At 44.5% G+C, this 20,743-nt stretch overlaps 1 protein-coding gene across 4 annotated transcripts; it reads right to left on the reverse strand.

Moving 5' to 3' along the window:
- Positions 1–13,346: 13,346 nt before the first annotated feature.
- Positions 13,347–20,596, reverse strand: agxta (alanine--glyoxylate and serine--pyruvate aminotransferase a). 4 transcript variants are annotated; one of them, XM_079459906.1, is made up of 11 exons: positions 19,482–20,596; positions 15,688–15,880; positions 15,521–15,585; positions 15,338–15,438; positions 15,023–15,093; positions 14,859–14,943; positions 14,664–14,744; positions 14,461–14,530; positions 14,135–14,230; positions 13,909–14,037; positions 13,347–13,835 (listed from the first exon to the last, which is right to left on the reverse strand). In XM_079459906.1, exons 1-11 carry the CDS (start codon positions 19,638–19,640, stop codon positions 13,728–13,730), a joined length of 1,158 nt encoding a protein of 385 aa, XP_079316032.1. In that variant the 5' UTR covers positions 19,641–20,596; the 3' UTR covers positions 13,347–13,727. The 4 variants fall into 4 exon arrangements, with proteins under 4 accessions (XP_079316032.1, XP_079316031.1, XP_079316030.1 ...); XM_079459905.1 differs by having other exon boundaries at positions 14,664–14,762; positions 19,482–19,724; XM_079459904.1 differs by having other exon boundaries at positions 14,859–14,914; positions 15,012–15,093; positions 19,482–19,659.
- Between the last annotated feature and the right edge of the window lie 147 nt (positions 20,597–20,743).

Raw genomic sequence — 20,743 nt, forward strand, 5'->3', positions numbered from 1 at the left:
GATCTCACGGGGGATCCCCACGCGGGAGATGATGCTAAACAGTGCCTCTGCCACGCTCTTAGCGGAGATGCTATGGAGGGGCACTGCTTCGGGATATCGGGTTGCATAATCCACCAGAACTAATGCAAATCGATGTCCTCTCGATGATCGCTCTAATGGCCCGATGAGGTCCATACCAATTCTATCGAAGGGGACCTGCATTAAGGGTAATGGGCGCAATGGCGCTTTTGGGGAGGCCGGTGGATTAACCAGCTGACATTCACGACACGCTGCGCACCACCTGCGCACGTTCTCGTGAATGCCCGGCCAAAAGAACCGGGTCATTAGGCGATTTAGTGTCGATGCTTGCCCTAAATGTCCCGCCATTGGATTACAATGAGCCGCCTGAAAAAGCATTTCCCGGCGGCTTTGTGGTACTAACAATTGGGTTGTATCTGCCTTTGTTTGAGCATCTTGGGTTACTCGATACAACCGGTCTTTTACGATCGAAAAGTAGGGATACGATAGCGGACGTGCGGGTTGGAGAGGCTGACCATCAATACTCTGAACCTGCTCAAATGCAAACTTGAGAGTCTCATCTCGGGACTGCTCCAGGGGAAAGTCATCGCGATCGGATAGACTTAGCCTCCCAATCGCGCTTGTTTCCCCCGACGCAGCCGCCTGCGGTTCAGGTTCAGCCTCCCCGACCCGCACGAGAGCTCCGTCCCCCCGCTTCTCAATCTCCCAAGCGACACCCGTACATAAATACCCCAATAATTCCTTAAAATTAGCCCAATTCGTCCCCAGGATCAGCGGGTGTCGGAGGTGCGGATTAACTGCCACCTCCACACTATGCTTTTGTCCCCTGAAAAAGATGACAGCGGGCACCAAAGGGTATTTTGCCACGTCCCCGTGCACACACCGTACCCGAACCTGGCGGCTATCATCCAATGCCTCTGATCGAACCAGGCTTTGGTGGATCGAGGTTTGGTTACAGCCTGAATCCACCAACGCCAGGTATGTACCCCCTCCTATACTCACAGGTATTTGGTACTCGCCGGCTTGACCGGGGGCAGCCTGCGGCGCATCAGGGACCCGGATCATTGTGCCTATTTCCATGACTGGGCAACGATCGACAGAATGCTCCGGGTCCCCGCAACGCCAGCAGGCCGGCCCAGGCGTCCCCGGGTGGCAGGAAACGGAGCACGTGCCGGGCGCAGAGAGAGCGATGGTCCCACTGCATCATGGAACCCCCGGGCCTGGGCTCGTGGACCTGTGCCATAATCCGGGGGATTCCCAAATCTTTTCCTGGGCATTGGACGAGGCGGCCCAGGAGGACGGGACCTGGGGAAAGGGCGAGAAGAAGAGAGAGAGGGAGAGGGGGTTAAAGCCTCCGACGAGGCGGGAGAGGTCGTCGGCAGGGACTCGCCCACCCCGGGGCACACCACCATCTGATCCTCAGCCAACTGTATAGCAGCGTCCAGCGACGTCGGGCGGTGGCACTGAACCCACTCGGCCGTCTTCCGGGGCAGCCGTGCGATAAACTGCTCCAGTACCACACGATCGATAATGTCCTCAACGCCGCCGTCCCCTGCCAGTAGCCATTTGCGGCAGGAATCCCGGAGCTGGTGGGCCATCACGAAGGGCCGGCCGCTTTCGCCAAACCTCAGCGATCGAAACCGCTGGCGGTGTTCCTCCGGGCTGCGTCCGACCCGCTGGAGGATGGCCTTCTTGAGGTCGTCAAAGACCAGGAGATTCTGCACCGGCAGTGATCGTGCAGCCAGCTGCGCTTCCCCCGTGAGTAACGGAAGTAGCCTCATTGCCCAGTCCTGCCGGGGCCACGCGGAGCTTGCTGCAGAGTTCTCGAAGAGTTCGAGAAATGCCTCCGGATCATCCTGAGGTCCCATCTTGGACATTGACAGAAGGGTTGCGGGGGAGGGAGGCGCTGCTGTGGCTGCGTGGCCCCCCTGGTCCATCCAGCTGCGGAACCTCTCGCGGTCCTCTTGCTGGGCTTGCAAGACCGCTTGGAAGCAGCGCTCGTTATCAGACCGCAGATCTATTAAAGCCTGATGCTGCTCGCGGTGGAGGAGCGCGAGTGACGCAATGACGTCCGCAAACGGCGTACCGGTTGACGACTGCATAGCGGTGGTTGCCTCCTGCTTCCTCCCGGGTTTCGGCACCAGTGTAGCGGGGTTCACGTTTGAAATGAGGAAGAGGACGAGGGTTGCGAGTCCGACAACGGAGCTTTATTAAATGAAACAAAAATAAACACACTCTGGGTGGTCAACAGAAAATAACTGGGTGGCGAATTCTCTAGCACACCACGAACGGTCTCCGCACAGGTAGCACGCCAGCTCAGGTTCCGTGCTCAGCCCGCGGCTCTCTCACCACCCGTCTGTCGGCCGGCTCCTTTTATTGATCTCCGCGCCCTTACTGGAATTGGATACAGGTGTTGATAGTTTGCACATGCTCCATTTACTCACCGCTCGTCTCCCGGCTCTCTCTCCTGCCGCAGACCTCCCTAAACCACGCCCCCCTCGCCACAGTACCAAAGTAAAAACAAATGAGAAATTGGTTACCTTCGTGGCAGTCTATCGAAGGATTTTTCAGTCAGAATATAAACTAAAAGTCTAAAACTAAAAGTTTTAAACCAAAACTAAAAGTCTAAATTTGAAAAAAAGTCGAGGTTGAAAATGAATTCGGTATATAGGATTGGGCATTTGGTATATAGGATTGGGCATTTGGTATGTAGGATAGGGCATTTCATAATTTAGCCATTTAGGATTGAGGATCCTAAATGCGCCGTATAGGGTTTAAATCAAACTGCGCTTATGAATACATATATAAAAGCATGCATACACACATATACATTGCTCACATATATATGTATAGTATTGGATGTTCAAGCAAACACATATGAAAAACATGTGTGCAATACATATTATATGTTAGTAATGCATGCATGTACACTTTTTCACGCATACATATAACCTTGATGCGTGCAAACAAACCTAAACAACAATCGCACATACAAACAAACTCTGCACACACATCTATAAAACACTCGCACATACATATAAACTCTGCACACACACATCTATAAAATACTCGCACATTCATACAAACTCGATGCATGCAAAAACACCTATTCAACACTCGCACATATAAACTCGATGCGTGCAAAACACATCTATAAAACACTCGCACATACATATAAACTCTGCACACACACAAGTCTATAAAACTCTCGCACATACATATACACTTGATGCGTGCAAAACACACCTAACACTGAGAGCGATAATAGCATTGACGTTCATTAGTCCTTTACTTGGTTGTGCAAGTTGCAATGAAGATGATTTAGCCGATTTCTTTAATAGCGTTTTACACTGCCTTACACGTATACAGCAGGATCCCAGGGAGACACTATATCCAGATTTGGAACAATTGCCAGAACAATTGCCAGTATTTTGTCCGTGGTTCGTTGTCAAAATGTCGAAACCAGAGAACTCGTTGTTGTTCTCGAGACGTTGTACCACGCTGCGCCAAGTTTGATGGTGGGAGAGCTGCTGGAACAGGCCATATATATAGAGGCCATACATGTTATGACATCTCGTATGAGTAAATGTGCCAGTTAAACAGAAGACAATGGCACATTTCCCCCAATCCCTGGGATCCTGCTGGGATCCCTTCTCTTCGCTCTGTCAACGGAGGCAGTCGCGTTTTTCTTGCTCCCGTCCTTCCCTTTTTTTCCTGCTGATCTCGTGTCTTGTCTCGTATCATCTATTGAGAGATTCTCTCTGCACTGCTCTACAACTGAAATTATGGATCTGATCAACTGGTCACTTAACGCTATTGACACAATCTTCTCGAAGAGAAGCTTGGGTTCGGGGGAACCTGTCTGCCCTGACGGAACGTTCGCAGCTGGCTACACGATGGAAGCCTGGGAGAGATGGCGGATCGTGTGTCTGGCTCCTCTTTCCGTGGAGGACATTGAAGATATCTACCTATTCGGAACCATGATAACAGGTATTATGCTGATTGGATTAGGCTGTGCCCTTAGTTATCGAGAAATTAAGAAAACGGTAACAGCTCTCAAAAGTCTCACAAGGCTGCCCGTTATGATGGAAGTCGTGGGAAGAGAGGTCGGCTCTGGAAATGAGACTATTAACCGCAATATGGATTCTATCACGGAGAAGCTCACGACTTTGCAAAGGAAAATTTATATTTTTGGAGACCATATGGACAAAGAGAGTAGCCGTGGAAATGGAATGCGGTTGCTCGCCCCAAGACTAAACAATCACTCTTATCTTTTTCGACTCCCCCGTATCAGCCTTGGCCAAGGCTGGTGCTGGAATTCAAACCTGAGTGGAGCAGTATGGAAAGATGCTCTTGCCTCCCTTTGGCAAGTCTCCCTTTGGCAACACCTGCACAGACTATCACACAGACTCTTACACACACACACAAACATAGGCCGCACTCGAGGGCGGCCACCCACGCCCAGATCCATTGCCTTCGTCGCTTTGACCCGTCAGCCTGACAAGTGGGTCTGCATGCGGCGCCACCATGGCAGCAGAATCAGATGCTGCTTGTCGGAACTGGATTACCTATCCCTGTTGCAAGTCTTGTCTTTGGTGTATTGTGTACATGTTTTTCTCCCCACCTTCCCCATGTTATGCTTTATCTTCTTCTAAAAATACATTTCGTTGCACTGTACTTGTATGTGTGTAATGACAATAAATTGAATCAAATCAAATCAAATACCTGTAAGGCAGTGTAAAACGCTATTAAAGAAATCGGCTATATCAACTTCATTGCAACTTGCACAAGCAAGTAGGACTAATGAACGTCAATGCTATTATAGCTCTCAGTGTTAGATGTGTTTTGCACGCATCGAGTGTATATGTATGTGCGAGAGTTTTATAGACTTGTGTGTGTGCAGAGTTTATATGTATGTGCGAGTGTTTCATAGATGTGTTTTGCATGCATCGAGTTTATATGTGCGAGTGTTGAATAGGTGTGTTTGCAAGCATCAAGTTTGTATGTATGTGCAAGTGTTTTATAGATGTGTGTGTGCAGAGTTTATATGTATGTGCGAGTGTTTTATAGATGTGTTTTGCACGCATCGAGTTTATATGTGCGAGTGTTGAATAGGTGTGTTTGCACGCATCGAGTTTGTATGTATGTGCGATACTGCGAGTGTTTTGTAGATGTGTGTGCAGAGTTTGTTTGTATGTGCGAGTGTTGTTTAGGTTTGTTTGCACGCATCGAGGTTATATGTATGCGTGAAAAAGTGTACATGCATGCATTACTAATATATAATATGTATTGGTATGGATTTCACATTAGTGCGCACATGTTTTTGTTTGTGTTTGCTTGAACATCCAATACTATACATGTATATGTGAGCAATGTATAAGTGTGTATGCACGCTTTTATATATGTATTCATAAGTGCAGTTTGATTTAAACCCTATACGGCGCCTCATATCCTCGCGCCAGCCACTCACTCGCTCTGCGCACCAGCCATTTCAAACCCAACCTCCGGTATTTGGGCACGCTTCCTAATTTGCATACACTCCTCAAACCTCAAATGCCCAATCCTAAATCCCCAAATCCTCAATCCTAAATGGCTAAATGAATAAATGCCCAATCCTACATACAAAGTACCCAATCCCATATACCAAATTCATTTTGAACTTGGACTTTTAGTTTCAAATTTAGACTTTTAGTTTATATTCTGACTGAAAAATCCCTCTGTGGCAAGGGGGGCGAGGTTTAACAGAGTCTGCACCGAAGGGAAGAGGCGCGGGAAGGACGGTGAGTAAGTAGGTCAAATGCATATTAAGATCACCTGTGTCTCGTTACAGTGATTGGTGAGGAGACTCTTTAAAATGCCAGCAGTCAGCAGACAAAGCTGAGAGAGGACCTCAAGAAGGCCATTCTCCAGCTAGTCGGCCTGAGCCACGAACAACATTGGCAGCGGTTCTGCTCACTGGAGATTGGGGAGGGCGGCCAACCCTTTGTAATGGCTCAGCAGCTCAGGGATGCCTGCCGCAAGTGGCTGATGACTGACGGAGGCGACGCCGAGAACATCATTGACAAGGTGACACTGGATCTTTTTCGACTCCCCCGTATCAGCCTTGGCCAAGGCTGGTGCTGGAATTCAACCCTGAGTGGAGCAGTACGGAAAGACGCTCTTGCGTCCCTCCCACATTCTACTGAAACACCTGCACAGACTATCACACAGACTCTTACACACACACACAAACATAGGCCGCACTCGAGGGCGGCCACCCACGCCCAGATCCATTGCCTTCGTCGCTTTGACCCGCCAGCCTGACAAGTGGGTCTGCATGCGGCGCCACCATGGCAGCAGAATCAGATGCTGCTTGTCGGAACTGGATTACCTATCCCTGTTGCAAGTCTTGTCTTTGGTGTATTGTGTACATGATTTTCTCCCCACCTTCCCCATGTTATGCTTTATCTTCTTCTAAAAATACATTTCGTTGCACTGTACTTGTATGTGTGTAATGACAATAAATTGAATCAAATCAAATCAAATCAAATACCTGTAAGACAGTGTAAAACGCTATTAAAGAAATCGGCTATATCAACTTCATTGCAACTTGTACAAGCAAGTAGGACTAATGAACGTCAATGCTATTATAGCTCTCAGTGTTAGATGTGTTTTGCACGCATCGAGTGTATATGTATGTGCGAGAGTTTTATAGACTTGTGTGTGTGCAGAGTTTATATGTATGTGCGAGTGTTTCATAGATGTGTTTTGCATGCATCGAGTTTATATGTGCGAGTGTTGAATAGGTGTGTTTGCAAGCATCAAGTTTGTATGTATGTGCAAGTGTTTTATAGATGTGTGTGTGCAGAGTTTATATGTATGTGCGAGTGTTTTATAGATGTGTTTTGCACGCATCGAGTTTATATGTGCGAGTGTTGAATAGGTGTGTTTGCACGCATCGAGTTTGTATGTATGTGCGATACTGCGAGTGTTTTGTAGATGTGTGTGCAGAGTTTGTTTGTATGTGCGAGTGTTGTTTAGGTTTGTTTGCACGCATCGAGGTTATATGTATGCGTGAAAAAGTGTACATGCATGCATTACTAATATATAATATGTATTGGTATGGATTTCACATTAGTGCGCACATGTTTTTGTTTGTGTTTGCTTGAACATCCAATACTATACATGTATATGTGAGCAATGTATAAGTGTGTATGCACGCTTTTATATATGTATTCATAAGTGCAGTTTGATTTAAACCCTATACGGCGCCTCATATCCTCGCGCCAGCCACTCACTCGCTCTGCGCACCAGCCATTTCAAACCCAACCTCCGGTATTTGGGCACGCTTCCTAATTTGCATACACTCCTCAAACCTCAAATGCCCAATCCTAAATCCCCAAATCCTCAATCCTAAATGGCTAAATGATTAAATGCCCAATCCTACATACAAAGTACCCAATCCTATATACCAAATGCCCAGTCCCATATACCAAATTCATTTTGAACTTGGACTTTTAGTTTCAAATTTAGACTTTTAGTTTATATTCTGACTAAAAAATCCCTCTGTGGCAAGGGGGGCGAGGTTTAACGGAGTCTGCACCGAAGGGAAGAGGCGCGGGAAGGACGGTGAGTAAGTAGGTCAAATGCATATTAAGATCACCTGTGTCTCGTTACAGTGATTGGTGAGGAGACTCTTTAAAATGCCAGCAGTCAGCAGACAAAGCTGAGAGAGACTGGCTGGGAGACATCTGTGCGCTGCTCGTGTGGAACGGAAAGAAACCACAAAGTCTACGAGCGAACCGGATATCAAGTTGATTCAGAGTTATACGTTGTTGAGAAGCGCAGTGGCGCTATATTTTACTTTAATAAATATCATTTCTGGTCTCCCAGCCACGCCGACCCCGCCTCTTTTCCTCCACACTTATACGAACTGTATTACATTGGTGCTGAAACCCGGGAGGAAAGGAGTGAGTTGCAGCCGTCCCCTTGCGGACATGATCCAGTCCCTCACCGGTCTTCACCGCGAACAGCATCAAGCGCTGCTGGGCCTTCGGGAAGACCAGGAACGGCGCTTCCAAGCCATCGTACAGGCTCAGCAGGAAGACCGTGAGTTGTTGCGGAGCTCGCTGAGTCAGGGCGGAGCCATAAGGGAGCCATCGGCCACATCCCCAGTGGTTTGCACAAGGTGGGTCCCCAGGACGACCCGGAGGCTTTCCTCAAGCTGTTCGAGAGATCCGCAGAGATTTCGGGCAGGCCACTTGACGTTTGGTCGGTGAGGCTTATCCCTCTATTGACGGGGGAGGCTCAGCTGGCCGCCCAGCAGTTGCTTGTTGTCTACGCGGACCTCAAGAAGGCCATTCTCCAGCGAGTCGGCCTGAGCCCCGAACAACATTGGCAGCGGTTCCGCTCACTGGAGCTTGGGGAGGGCGGCCAACCCTTTGTAATGGCTCAGCAGCTCCGGGATGCCTGCCGCAAGTGGCTGATGACTGACGGAGGCGACGCCGAGAACATCATTGACAAGGTGACACTGGAGCAGTTCGTGGCTCGACTCCCGCCGAAGACTGCCCAGTGGGTCCAGTGCCATCGGCCGGCATCGCTGACGGAGGCCGTCCAGTTGGCGGAGGACCAGATGGTGGCGTGCCCCGGTTTGGCTTACCCCGACCATCTCTCTCTCTCTCTCCCTCTATGTCTTCTCCCTCTTTCCCCAAACCTGTTCCCTTTCCCAGAACCCAGTCGGGCCTCGTTCCTAAGGCAGCTCCCCGGACTCGAGAGGCAGCCGGACCTGCAAGGACCTTCTTCCGGGGTCCCGGTCGTTACCAAGGGGCTATCTCTCCTCACCAATCTGTTGGCCTACTTCCTGCCACTAGGGCGGCGGAAAAGTCTGGGCCGACCTGTTGGCGGTGTGGGGAACCGGGACACACTATCGACCGCTGTCCGGTGATGGAGGTCGGTACGGTGATCCGGATCCCTGACACACCCAAGGTTGCCCCCGATCCGGCCGGCCTGTACCAAATACCAGTGAGTATAAAGGGGGGTACCTATCAGGCCTTGGTGGATTCAGGGTGTAACCAAACCTCAATTCATCAAGGTCTGATTCAATCCGTGGCAGGGGATACGAGCCGCATGTTTCGGGTACGGTGCGTGCACGGGGACGTGGTGAACTACCCCTTAGTGACGTTGCCAATACAATTTCGAGGACAAAAACATAGCGTGGAGGTGGCAGTTAACCCGCACCTCAGACATCCGCTAATTCTGGGGACGAATTGGCCAATGTTTTCTGTATTATTAGGGCAATTATGTGCGGATGGTTCTTTGGGGAATCGAGCGCAACGGAAGGGGGCCGCTGTGCAGGTGGGAGAAGCGGAGCCGGAACCACGGGGGTCTGACTCAGGAAACGAAGTGCCGTAGAGAGACAACAGCTCTCTCGGTGCGATGATTTTCCCCTGGAACAGTCTAACGATGAGTCACTCAAAAATGCGTTTGATCAGGTCCGTACCATCGACGGACAGCTTCTCCATCCGGCACAGCCGCTCGTCTATCCATTTTTTGCTATTTTAAAAGACCGGTTGCATCGAGTGACCCAAGACACTCAGTCAAAAAAGGATACAACCCAGTTAGTTGTACCAAGGAGCCGCTTTTCCAGACGGCTCACTGTAACCCAATGGCCGGACACTAGGGGCAAACGGCAACACTAAACCGTCTAACGGCCCGTTTTTTTTGGCCGGGCATTCATGAGAATGTGCGCAGGTGGTGCGCGTCTTGTCCTTAATGTCAATTGGTAAACCCACCGGCCACTCCAAAAGCACCGTTGTGCCCTCTTCCTCTTGTTCGGTCCCCTTCGAGAGAATTGGTATGGACCTGATCGGGCCGTTAGAACGGTCAGCACGAGGGCATCGCTTCGCATTGGTCAAAGTGGATTATGCGACACGATATCCAGAGGCAGTGGCTCTCCGCAGTATTTCCGCGAAAAGCGTAGCGGACGCCCTGTTTCGAATCATCTCCCGCGTGGGAATCCCGAAGGAGGTTCTCACGGATCAAGGCACGGCGTTCATGTGACGGACCCTCCGCGAACTATATGGGTTGTTGGGCATTAAATCGATTCTTACCAGTGTCTATCACCCACAAACAGACGGGCTGGTCGAACGATTTAATCCCACATTGAAGGCAATGATCCGTAAGTGTGTACAGGAAGACGCCAAAAATTGGGATCGGTGGCTGGAACCCCTGTTATTTGCTGTGCGTGAGGTCCCCCAAGCCTCAACAGGGTTTTCCCCCTTTGAGCTGCTCTATGGAAGTCAGCCCCGTGGAGTGTTAGACGTCCTAAGGGAAGCTTGGGAGGACGGACCGTCAGATAGCAGGAATCAAATTCAGTAGGTCCTGGACCTGAGAGCAAAACTCCATACACTGGGGCGGCTCTCAATGGAGAATTTGCTGCAGGCCTAGGACAGACAAAGCCGACAATATAACAGGGGTGCCAGATTGCGCAAATTTGCACCGGGAGATAAAGTTCTTGTATTACTCCCCACCTCGAGCTCCAAGTTACTCGCCAAGTGTCAAGGGCCCTTTGAGGTCATACAGCGAATAAGCGATCTCAATTATGAGGTGGTGCGATCAGACAGGAGCGGGGCTCATCAAATTTATCACCTCAACCTCCTCAAAAATTGGAGTGAGGCCAACCCGGTGATGCTGGCGACGGTAGTGAGTAGAGAGGAGGATCTCGGGCCAGAAGTGAGCAACAAAACCCAATCTCTTGCTCTGGCAGGTTGCAAGCGGAGTTCGCAGATGTGTTCTTGCCCCTGCCCGGCCGCACTAATCTCGTCGAGCACCATATTCAGACTAAGCCAGACGTGGTAGTTCGCAGCCGGCCGTATAGGTTACCTGAGCACAAAAAAAGGTGGTTCAGGAAGAATTAAAAGCGATGCTAGAGTTGGGGGTAATAGAAGAGTCCAGTAGTGATTAGGCGAGCCTGATAGTTTTAGTTCCTAAGACTGACGGCTCTGTTCGATTCTGCGTGGACTACAGAAAGGTGAATGCTGTGTCGAAATTCAATGCATATCCGATGCCACGGTTTGGCGAGTTGCTGGATCGGCTAGGCGCAGCTCGTTTTTATTCGACACTGGATTTAACGAAAGGATATTGGCAGATCCCCTTATCTCCATTATCCAAAGAAAAAAACGCTTTCACCACGGCGTTCGGGTTACACCAATTTGTCACACTTCCGTTCGGCTTATTCAGAGCTCCGGCCACCTTTCAGCGCCTCATGGACCGCCTGCTCCGACAGCACGCTGCATATGCCGCGGCTTACCTAGATGACATCATCATTTACAGCAATGACTGGGAGCGACACATGCAGCACTTAAGGGCGGTTCTGAGTTCGCTGAGAGGTGCCGTGCTGACAGCTAACCTGAAGAAATGTGCAATTGGGCGTGTGGAGGTAAGGTATCTGGGCTTCCACTTGGGTCACGGTCAGGTGCGTCCCCAAATTGATAAGACGGCAGCGGTTGCGACCTCACCGAGACCCAAGACCAAAAAGGAGGTGAGCCAGTTCCTGGGGCTGGCGGGATAGAAGGTTTGTACCAAATTATTCGGACCTCACCAGCCCGCTGACTGACCTCACTAAAAAGGAGGCACCGGATACCGTCCAGTGGTTTTGTCCCAGGAGACGGAGGGTGAGGAACGACCGGTGCTGTACATCAGTCGCAAGCTCTCTAGGAGAGAGACGAGGTACAGAGACTGGCTGGGAGACATCTGTGCGCTGCTTGTGTGGAACGGAACAAATCCACAAAGTCTACGAGCGAACTGGATATCAAGTTGATTCAGAGTTATACGTTGTTGAGAAGCACAGTGGCGCTATATTTTACTTTAATAAATATCATTTCTGGTCTCCCAGCCACGCCGACCCCGCCTCTTTCCCTCCACACTTATACGAACTGTATTACACCCTCCATAGCAGTCCTGTAGTAAATCTGAGTCTCCCACAGCAGCAGATACTACTCCAGAGAGTAAAGTGTCACCCATAATTGAGGCAACTCTCTGCTCAAAGGTTGTAAGTTTATCGACCCCTTTACAACTGCCTGTTCTGTCCACACTTTGTCGGTGCGCAGCAGTTCTCCGTTTAACGTCCACCTTTATTCAGACCATTTCTTTTTAAGGTCATTTACAGTGCGACTTTCAGATCCCACCGCATTGACGGCTTCAGCCAAACTCTCCCACTCATATTTTTTCCTTTTGTTATTAATTCCGGAGGACAAAGTTCCAAATAAAATATTTCTTCTAGTTTCTACCTCCGATAGTAGCACCTCCAATTCACTTTCCGTAAAGATTCGTTTCTTGCCGCTTGCTTTAGCCATTTTCTTACTGTTATCTTTTGCCAAAGTGGACTCATTGCCATATTTAAATTGATTTAATTAGGGGAGGAGACTAGGTGGGGCGTTGTGCTCGTGCATGTGCGCTCAATTTTACGTTAATTGGGATGTACAAAGAGAATATGCGTGGGATTTTGTGCGTACGCACATTTACAGCTTTGTCCGTAGGCAATGTTTTAGTATGAATTCAACGCATGTCTTTGTACATGAGGTCCCTGGTGAGGATGAATGATCCAACCACACAAAGAAAGAAATTAGATCCAAAATGGACAGGACCTTATGAGGTAATTTCTGTGGATATGCACGGTATCCGTTACAGAGTAGTGAACCAGAGTAGAGTGATGCAGGGCTCAAAGTGGTGCATTATGATCAGTTGAAACCCTTTAGGTCAAGTTGGAATGCACCGGTCCGCTCCTCTACAGCTGCCGGTCAGGATGTTGCGGAAGATGGTCAAAGAGCACACCCAACATACACTGCTTTATCAGGTGCTCTTCCCTTGATTTCAAAAGGGCTTGAGTCTGGTGAGAACAGAGACCAGGTCATACCTTCTGTTCCTCATATCATTACTGTGTTTTGCATTGTATTAATGTTTTGGAATTGACAATGAGTTGTTTTTTTCTCAATATGATTTATGTTTTTATGTACAGGAAATGAGGACATTTCTTTTTCTGAGGGGTGAAAAATATGGGATTTATTTGTGAAGATTTATTGTGGGTTTTGAGGTGATGAGTGGAACTGGTGTGGCGCATGTGCAAGTAGTGTCGTGGGGGGGAGTTCACGTGGATGTCGCCACGAGGAGATGAGCTCGGCTAATAAAGTAATCAAAAGTTATATTTCGGATGTTGACTGCCTGCATTTTTTTGTTTGAACCCTTCCGAGGATTGTGCCTGTTCCTGTTATCCATTCCCCTCTTACAGTAGTAAACGTGTAATAAAATTATACACGTTCATTTATATTAAACCTTACAAAAGTACTCAAAACAAATACTCAGTGGAACTCTCTGTTCTTTATTTAAGTTTTACTTTCAGGTGTTAATTAATACATTAACTAACAAACATGTACTAACCTGGGCAGTATTAACACATGAATCCTCATGACTCCAGTATTAGCTAAGGTTAGCCCTTTATTCATTCTTGATTAGTACATTTCTTCATTCCTCATTAGTTCATGTGGCAGTTAGTATCAATTCAGATATTATTACACTATTCATGTACCCTTATTGTAAAGTGTTAGTCTCACATGGATAACGTGTCCTAGGAAAGTCGGTCATAAGACTATTTAATTACATATTTCGACAAATTTCATGTTAAACAGCACTGAAGTTGAGAAAATGGTTTAGAAATGTGTTGGCCAGTCATTCTGTCATACTCTGCTCTTGTGGCAGTGTTTAAGGGCATCAGCCAAAGCCTCTAACACCTTGTCCACATTGGCCTTGCTGCTGTTACATCCCATCAGTCCCACACGCAAAACCTGTGAAACAACATGAGAAATTAAAGAATTACCAACCCCTTCATTCCATGCTCTTCAGGCATTTGTTTCTTACCACGCCGGCAGATACCCCCAGACCCCCAGAGATTTCAATGTTATAGGTCTTCATAATGTACCCTGTGATTTCACGCCAGTCATATCCTGGTGGAGCTACTATTGTGGTCACTGTAGGAAGTCTTAGTTTCTAATGGACATAATAGATTTTCAGGGCAGGCAATAATAGTGACAGTCATGCAATATGCTATTTTCAGGGATGTTTGTGATCTTTCTCTTGTCCTAACCTTGTCCTGCACAAACAGTTTCAGGCCCATCTCCTCTAGCCCTTTGTGGAAGTATTCTGCAACTTCTTTGTGTTGTTTCCATAAGTTATCAAGACCCTATGAAACAGAAGATACAACAAAATAAAAGCGGCATCTATTTCTGCTTTTATTTGAGGTCATTTGTTCTTCAGGAAATTAGGCATTTATGGTACGATTATGGTTGAAGCCCAACTGACATTTGCCTAGGAATGAAAAACATAAAATGTTTAATATGTAATGTATAATATGTAAATAAATTTTATACATATGTAATATGTATTTAATATGGAATATGTAAATGCTCTTACATTTTCTGCGAGAATTGCCAGACTCTCCCGTAGACTATAAAAAGCAGAGACAGGCCCGGTGTGATGATAGCTGCGGAAACAATTGTGTGTTATTATTTACCTTAATATTAATTTTAAATTAATTATTCATATTAATATTAAGCCTTTAATATTTGATTTTCTTTTCACATCTGCAGTTGGTAAATGTGATAAAAGGTCCTTACGCACGTACAGTCTTGTCATCACAACCCCAATAATTTGCCAGCCAGCTCATGTCCAGAAAGTACGAGATGGGTTTTGTTTTCCTGTTAAATATTTTCTGGCTGTTTTGCAAAATAGTCAATCTATACAACATGGATACCACATGGCTAGATATAGAAAATCTAGCATTATTGATGTTTGTAGCTGTTTTGTCTTACCAGGCTCTCTCGCTAAAAGAGATTGGCGCCGTTCCTGGGGGGGCGTTTAAGACCTTCTGAGAGCCGGTATACATAATGTCAATTCCTTAAAATATATTTGTACATTTTAAATCACAGATTACCTGCCATTGAAAGTGATCAAAGAGCACATACCATGCTGTTACCTTGTTTATCCATGTAGATTGGAGCACCTCCCAATGCAGCTACAGAGTCAACCAGAAACAAACAGTTGTACCTGAGTGACAGATCATAATAAAAAAAACATACAATTTGTTAACATTGTACATGTTTTATACTTAATAAATTATAAGAATGGTCAAAATGCTTTATGGATGTTAAGGATGTTAGGTGGTAACACCAGTAAAACACTAGACAATAGAATCTGAGTGAGTTCAAAGTACACTCAAAATATTGTTTCATAATCTGGTATTCATTGAAATCAATGCTCTGGGCAATCTGGACGAAAAGCGATTTCTCACTTGTGGCAAAGGTCACCTATGCCATCTATTGGGTGGACCACTCCTGTGGATGATTCCCCATGGGTGAGAAAAAACACCATTGGTCTATATTTGTCTAACGCCTGTAAAAACAGCACATAATCCTTTTACCAATTGTATGTGTAAATGGGTATGCATTGTCTAATGCTGTCGTGATAAAAGTACCTGCTCAATTTCCTCATTTTTAAAGTAGCCACCAGCAGAGGTTACAATTGTGCTCACCTTGGCACCTGTTGAGGAGTATATGAGATGTGAATTGATATTCAGAATGATCTTTGTACATGTAACTATAGTTTCAGGCTTTTTTCTTGTTATAAAAGCCGAACCAGTACCTATCCTCTCAGCTATTTCTGCAGCCCTTTCCCCCCATATGCCATTGACTGCAATGAGCACACTGTCTCCAGGCTCCAGTGAGTTAAAGATGGCACACTCCATAGCAGCATGACCTGGTCCACTCACAGCCAGAGTCACTCTGTTTCGTGTCTGAAATGCATACTGAATGCCACTCTTGATATGATTCATTATCTGAAAAAACAGAAGAAAACTTAATTGATCAATTCATTAGTAGTTTACTCTGAACAGTACAGTCATTTGGTCAAAATAAACACAGACAGAGCAGGGGTGTTCATTTTCAGGTTTTTTAGGAGTCAACCCTGATTCGGGACTCCCACTCTTAGAGTCGATGGAATCAACACTTCTACTCCATTTACTGTCATTCAAAAAAGGCTCTGGAATACGAATAAAAAATAAATGAATGTAACTTAGCATGTTTGGGAACTTTGGGCTGGCAACCAATCTCCAAAGTCACTAACAGAAACACATGCATTTGTGCAACGAACACTATCACATAGAATTTTTTGTGAGGTCAGACCAGTTACTCCTTTCTGGTCGAAAACCGATGTGGTTTTCCAAGCGCATGTAGCCCAAGGACATGACGGCCCAGGTCTAACCGTAGCTATAGACTTATGGTAAAGCTAAGACATTTCGTTTCCTTCAATATTTCTATAATTACACCCCGTTACATTGTATTGAATTGAGGCTCCGTAAATGTGCGCTAAACAAGGCTAAAACATTAGGCTAAAACAAGGCGTAGTTTAACAATTAAAAAAAAGTGTTATTTTATTAATGAAACTCAATGCCTTTCTGTGTTGGGCATTTAACAATAAAATTTCCATTTGTGTCTATTAATGCGCACAGAATTACATTTATGCTTTCATTCAAAGCAACTTATAAAATTCTTAACAGTTGTTTAGAGAATAAAAACTTAAAGAGGGACAGACGAAATATAAGGGAGTTTTTAATAAGAATTTGAGAATTTGGTGTGATCCAATTGAAGGTGAAGAATGAACGGAAATCTTGCATGCCCTTTTGTTAGAGTACCAGTAAGCGTCGCTCATGCTCTGAATACAGTGCAGTGTTTTGGATCAGATGTGTAAATGTGTACAGTCAGAGAGAGTGTTGGTATGTCTTTTACCTTAAATGTGATTGGTTTTTAAATGTGATTATTGCTTTGCACCAACCACAAAGACAATTTAACCAATTTGAGTTGATCACATTAAAAAATACGGAGTCGACGAGAGTCGTTTCCTGTCTTTAGGGACATTGCGAGTCGAGGAATCGACTCTTCTGGAGTCAACTCCCCATCCCTAAAACAGAGTGACCAGGACGCTGATGTGAACCATAGGAATCTTGTATCATGATGAAGGTTTTTTTTATGATAGTAACCAGGGCTTGTAATCTTTACGCTTCTTAGAATTCTCTTAGAAAGCTCCTTATTTAGTATATACAGTAAAAAAAGTGATTAAAGCTCAAGATCCTTATAATTACTTTTATTTCAATTCCCCCAAATAGAATGTAAGAATATTCTCTAATACATTCACTTTGAATGATAGAATTCCTAAAAGCAGTTTATATTCAACACACATATGACAATAAAGACTTTTTAGGAGAATACATTATGATATAGACATTGGAATGAAAGATAAACACGTTTCCGCCATTTCTTAATTACCCATTTTAAACCAGTGCTGACATTTGTTATTATTTGCATTAGTAGAATAGTTTCCCTGTAAATACAATGTTATTTTTCAGTATAAAACTTGAGAAAGTATGTGTGTATTCAGGGCCGCTGCTAGCCATTTTGGTGCCCTAAGCATAATTCCATTGATGCGCGTGGTGGGAGCGGCGGCGCTGTGTGTATTAAATCACACATACCATTGAGAACCATACAGAATAACAAAAACACGCAACAGTACTGATGATCCATAGAGCAAAACTCGAATGTGCGCAGCATGTACGGACTGCGTCACTTTTTTTCTAGAAGTTTGTTAAATGTATAAATTTGATTATGAAAAATTATGAGTACAGTAGATGTTGTTTCATTAATAAATGCATTTCGCAAATTCATACTTTTAAAAAGTGCCACCCGCAATTACGTCTGTGCACAGGGAGGTACCGAAGTTATGCGTGTATAATGTGTATAATGATACAGTTTCATTGGCCAACCCCTCTGTCCAGCACATGTCACTGTCTCCTCAGCGCCATCACAGGCCCCTAATGGCAACTCCTAAGCACTTGAGAGACCCCCGAGCTGTATTAAATAATTGGGAGAGTAAGAGTGATTCTTAGCTTTACGTGATTTGATAACTTGCTTTTAAACTTAAGTTTGGAAGTAAGAGTACATTTCATGAATTCTCAGCACTTAAGACTCTCTAAAGCCACAATTATTAAAGATGCTTTAGAAAAAAGCTCACTATTATGATTGCCTCATACTTATTATTATGTTGGCTTGACAAATATTTCAAGTAAATGTAATTCGTTGAGTAAAATGTACTTTAACCAAATATTTCAATTTTGGGAGACTTTTACTTTAACTCCACTACATTTCAAAGTCAAATGTCTTACTTTTTACTCTACTACATTTTCAAAATCAGTCGTTCCTTTTTATTTATGAGTCAGTAAAAACGTAACTGGTCACCAATCAATGTTATCATACGATTCAACATCACATCAGATTCAGTGCAACTGTCTGCAACAGCATAACATTTTGACTGCCAATGTCTTATATAATATATAAGTTAAATCATGTCACAACACCCATGGCCTTACGCGATTTTTCTGAAATTGTTGAAAAGAAGAACGAGTCTTTCATTTTTGAGTGCCTTCTCTAACTGAAAAGAATGACAGAGGAGGAATACACCTGTCTCATTTATCAGGAATGAAGATGGGCTAGATACTTACATAACCAACAGTCTGCTTTCAAGAATTAAAGAGAAATGTCTAATTACTAAATTATTAAATAAAAACTTGGATTACTGTTACAAATAAATGTTAAACCGAAACTGCTCTCAAGTCCTGTTATTTAACTTTGTTCTACATCAGTGTCTGTCTGACTAATTAATGTCATTTTATTAATAGATTGGTGTGCCGAGAGTGACATTAGAGTCTTCACATAGACTGAGTTAAGCAAGAGTCCTGTGACAAAAATGATAATAGGACATTATTGCCATAAAAACAAATCATAGTACTTGGATACTTGAGTACATTTGAAGGCATATACTTTTGTACTTTTACTCAAGTGAAAGTTTAAAGGCAGCACTTCTACTTTTACTTGAGTAATATTTTACCTTGGGTATCTCTGCTTTTACTCAAGTACATGCTTTGTGTACTTCGTCCACCACTGCTTGAGTTGCTATATCTTTTCTAATTGATCTAGGTTCTAGTTTTCGAAAACCGGACTCTCAAACCACCTAAATTCCCATAGACATTGCGACAAACTTTGACGGCTCATAACTCAGAGTGAGGATTTTGTAGACACTTGAGAGTTACCATGTTTGAGGCTCTTTAGGCTCTGTAAGAACTTACCTCACGATGGGGTGTAAGTTGCACCCCAACATCCCCCATTGACATATAGTGGAAGAGGAAATATGCCCATATAAGGCATCATTACCCATATAAGGCTTTACTCACATTTTCTTCAGAAGATGTACCTATCTAGTTTTACTTAATGATTGCATTTATTCCAACCAAAACATTCTAATACATTCACTGTAAACCCATTTATCTAACTATTAAAACCGTTATTTACTACATTGTTTCAGCTATTCTTAAAGTATCAACTACATACCTCAATGGTTTCTGGATGAAGATGGCCTAACATTGGCTGCGCTCCAGCTGCTGAGATCCGCGCAGGTACATTGGATGGTCCTGGTCCGAGCATGAGTCGTTGGGTGATAGGGCAGGGCTGTAACAGACATGCTGGCGGAGGAACGGATAGAGAGCACATAATGCTGCCAGTACACTGAGAGACTGAAGCAATGGTTAACTCATATAAACTGTGGGGAAACCTTTCACCTGTTGGTCAATGATCAAACTCTGAATCTTGATACAACTAGCTTAAGCTGTGTGTCTAGAGAATTACTGTTTATTGAATAAGTTTAATAAGTTGTATCTTCAAAGAATTTAGTTTTTGCACGGAAATAGTATTATTTCAAGTCTCCTATAAATGTAGGTAATGATAGCTCAATATATTTTTTTATATTTATAAAATGTTGTTGAAGTCCATCTGCATTCGATAAATGTATCACTTAAAACACATCTTTGAGCATTAAAATAGCATGTGACCCTTGATGACAAAACCAGTTTAGCAAAAACCAGTCAGCAGTTAAAAATCTAGGCATTGTATTAACCTTATTTTCAAATGTATTTTCTTACCTCGAAACTTCTATGCTTTACGTTTTGTTAGCCGAACGGTTGAAACCAATGACACTACACCAGCAATGTATTACACAGTTGGAAGATGAAATGAAGAATTGGCCTGATATATCATTATTTGTTCAATTATTTCCTATTTTCTTTTAGAGTTGGCTGGTGTTTGTACATTAAATAGACATCTGCTTTTGTTTTAAAAGCAGAAGAGAATTCCTGTTGAGAGAATATTCACTCTGCCTAGGTTCTTTCAACAAACAACGGAAGAATCGACAAGGCTGATTGCTCTTGTATCACAGGACATTGCTATCAAAACTCAATATTCATTCTGTGTAGAATGAACTGTCAGCCTCCACCTGAGCTTCAGCAGTCATTGCAACTTGTAAAAAACAATTAAAAACATACCTGTTCCACATGTATCTGACTACCAATAGCTGTCTATGTTTTTGTGTCTATTAAAAAAATGTCTCATGTAGTTTCCTCCTAGTAGCATAAATAAACCATCTTTTTTTTGAGAAAAAGCTTTCTCAAACTTTGTTTAAAAAATTGTTTAAGTCATTCTTGAGGTCACATTTTTGGTACGTCATATAACTGAAGAAACGCCCAGCTGCATCCTGAATTTTATATTGTAGTTGCAAAAATACCGACTCTTTCTAACTGATTTAAGTAAAATTTTTTATT

The sequence above is a fragment of the Barbatula barbatula genome (genome assembly GCF_947034865.1).
Source record: "Barbatula barbatula genome assembly, chromosome: 7".
In the NCBI taxonomy this organism is placed as follows: domain Eukaryota; kingdom Metazoa; phylum Chordata; class Actinopteri; order Cypriniformes; family Nemacheilidae; genus Barbatula; species Barbatula barbatula.

Bases quoted from the DNA above. Each gene is read 5' to 3' on its own strand.
- agxta (XM_079459905.1), bottom strand. From the start codon at position 19,640: ATGTGCTCTCTATCCGTTCCTCCGCCAGCATGTCTGTTACAGCCCTGC. The intron at 15,094-15,337 runs GTGAGAAATCGC...TCTGTCACTCAG, and splicing joins ATAGGTGACCTTTGCCACAA to GTACAACTGTTTGTTTCTGG. The intron at 14,531-14,663 runs GTAAGGACCTTT...TTGTTTCCGCAG, and splicing joins GATGACAAGACTGTACGTGC to CTATCATCACACCGGGCCTG.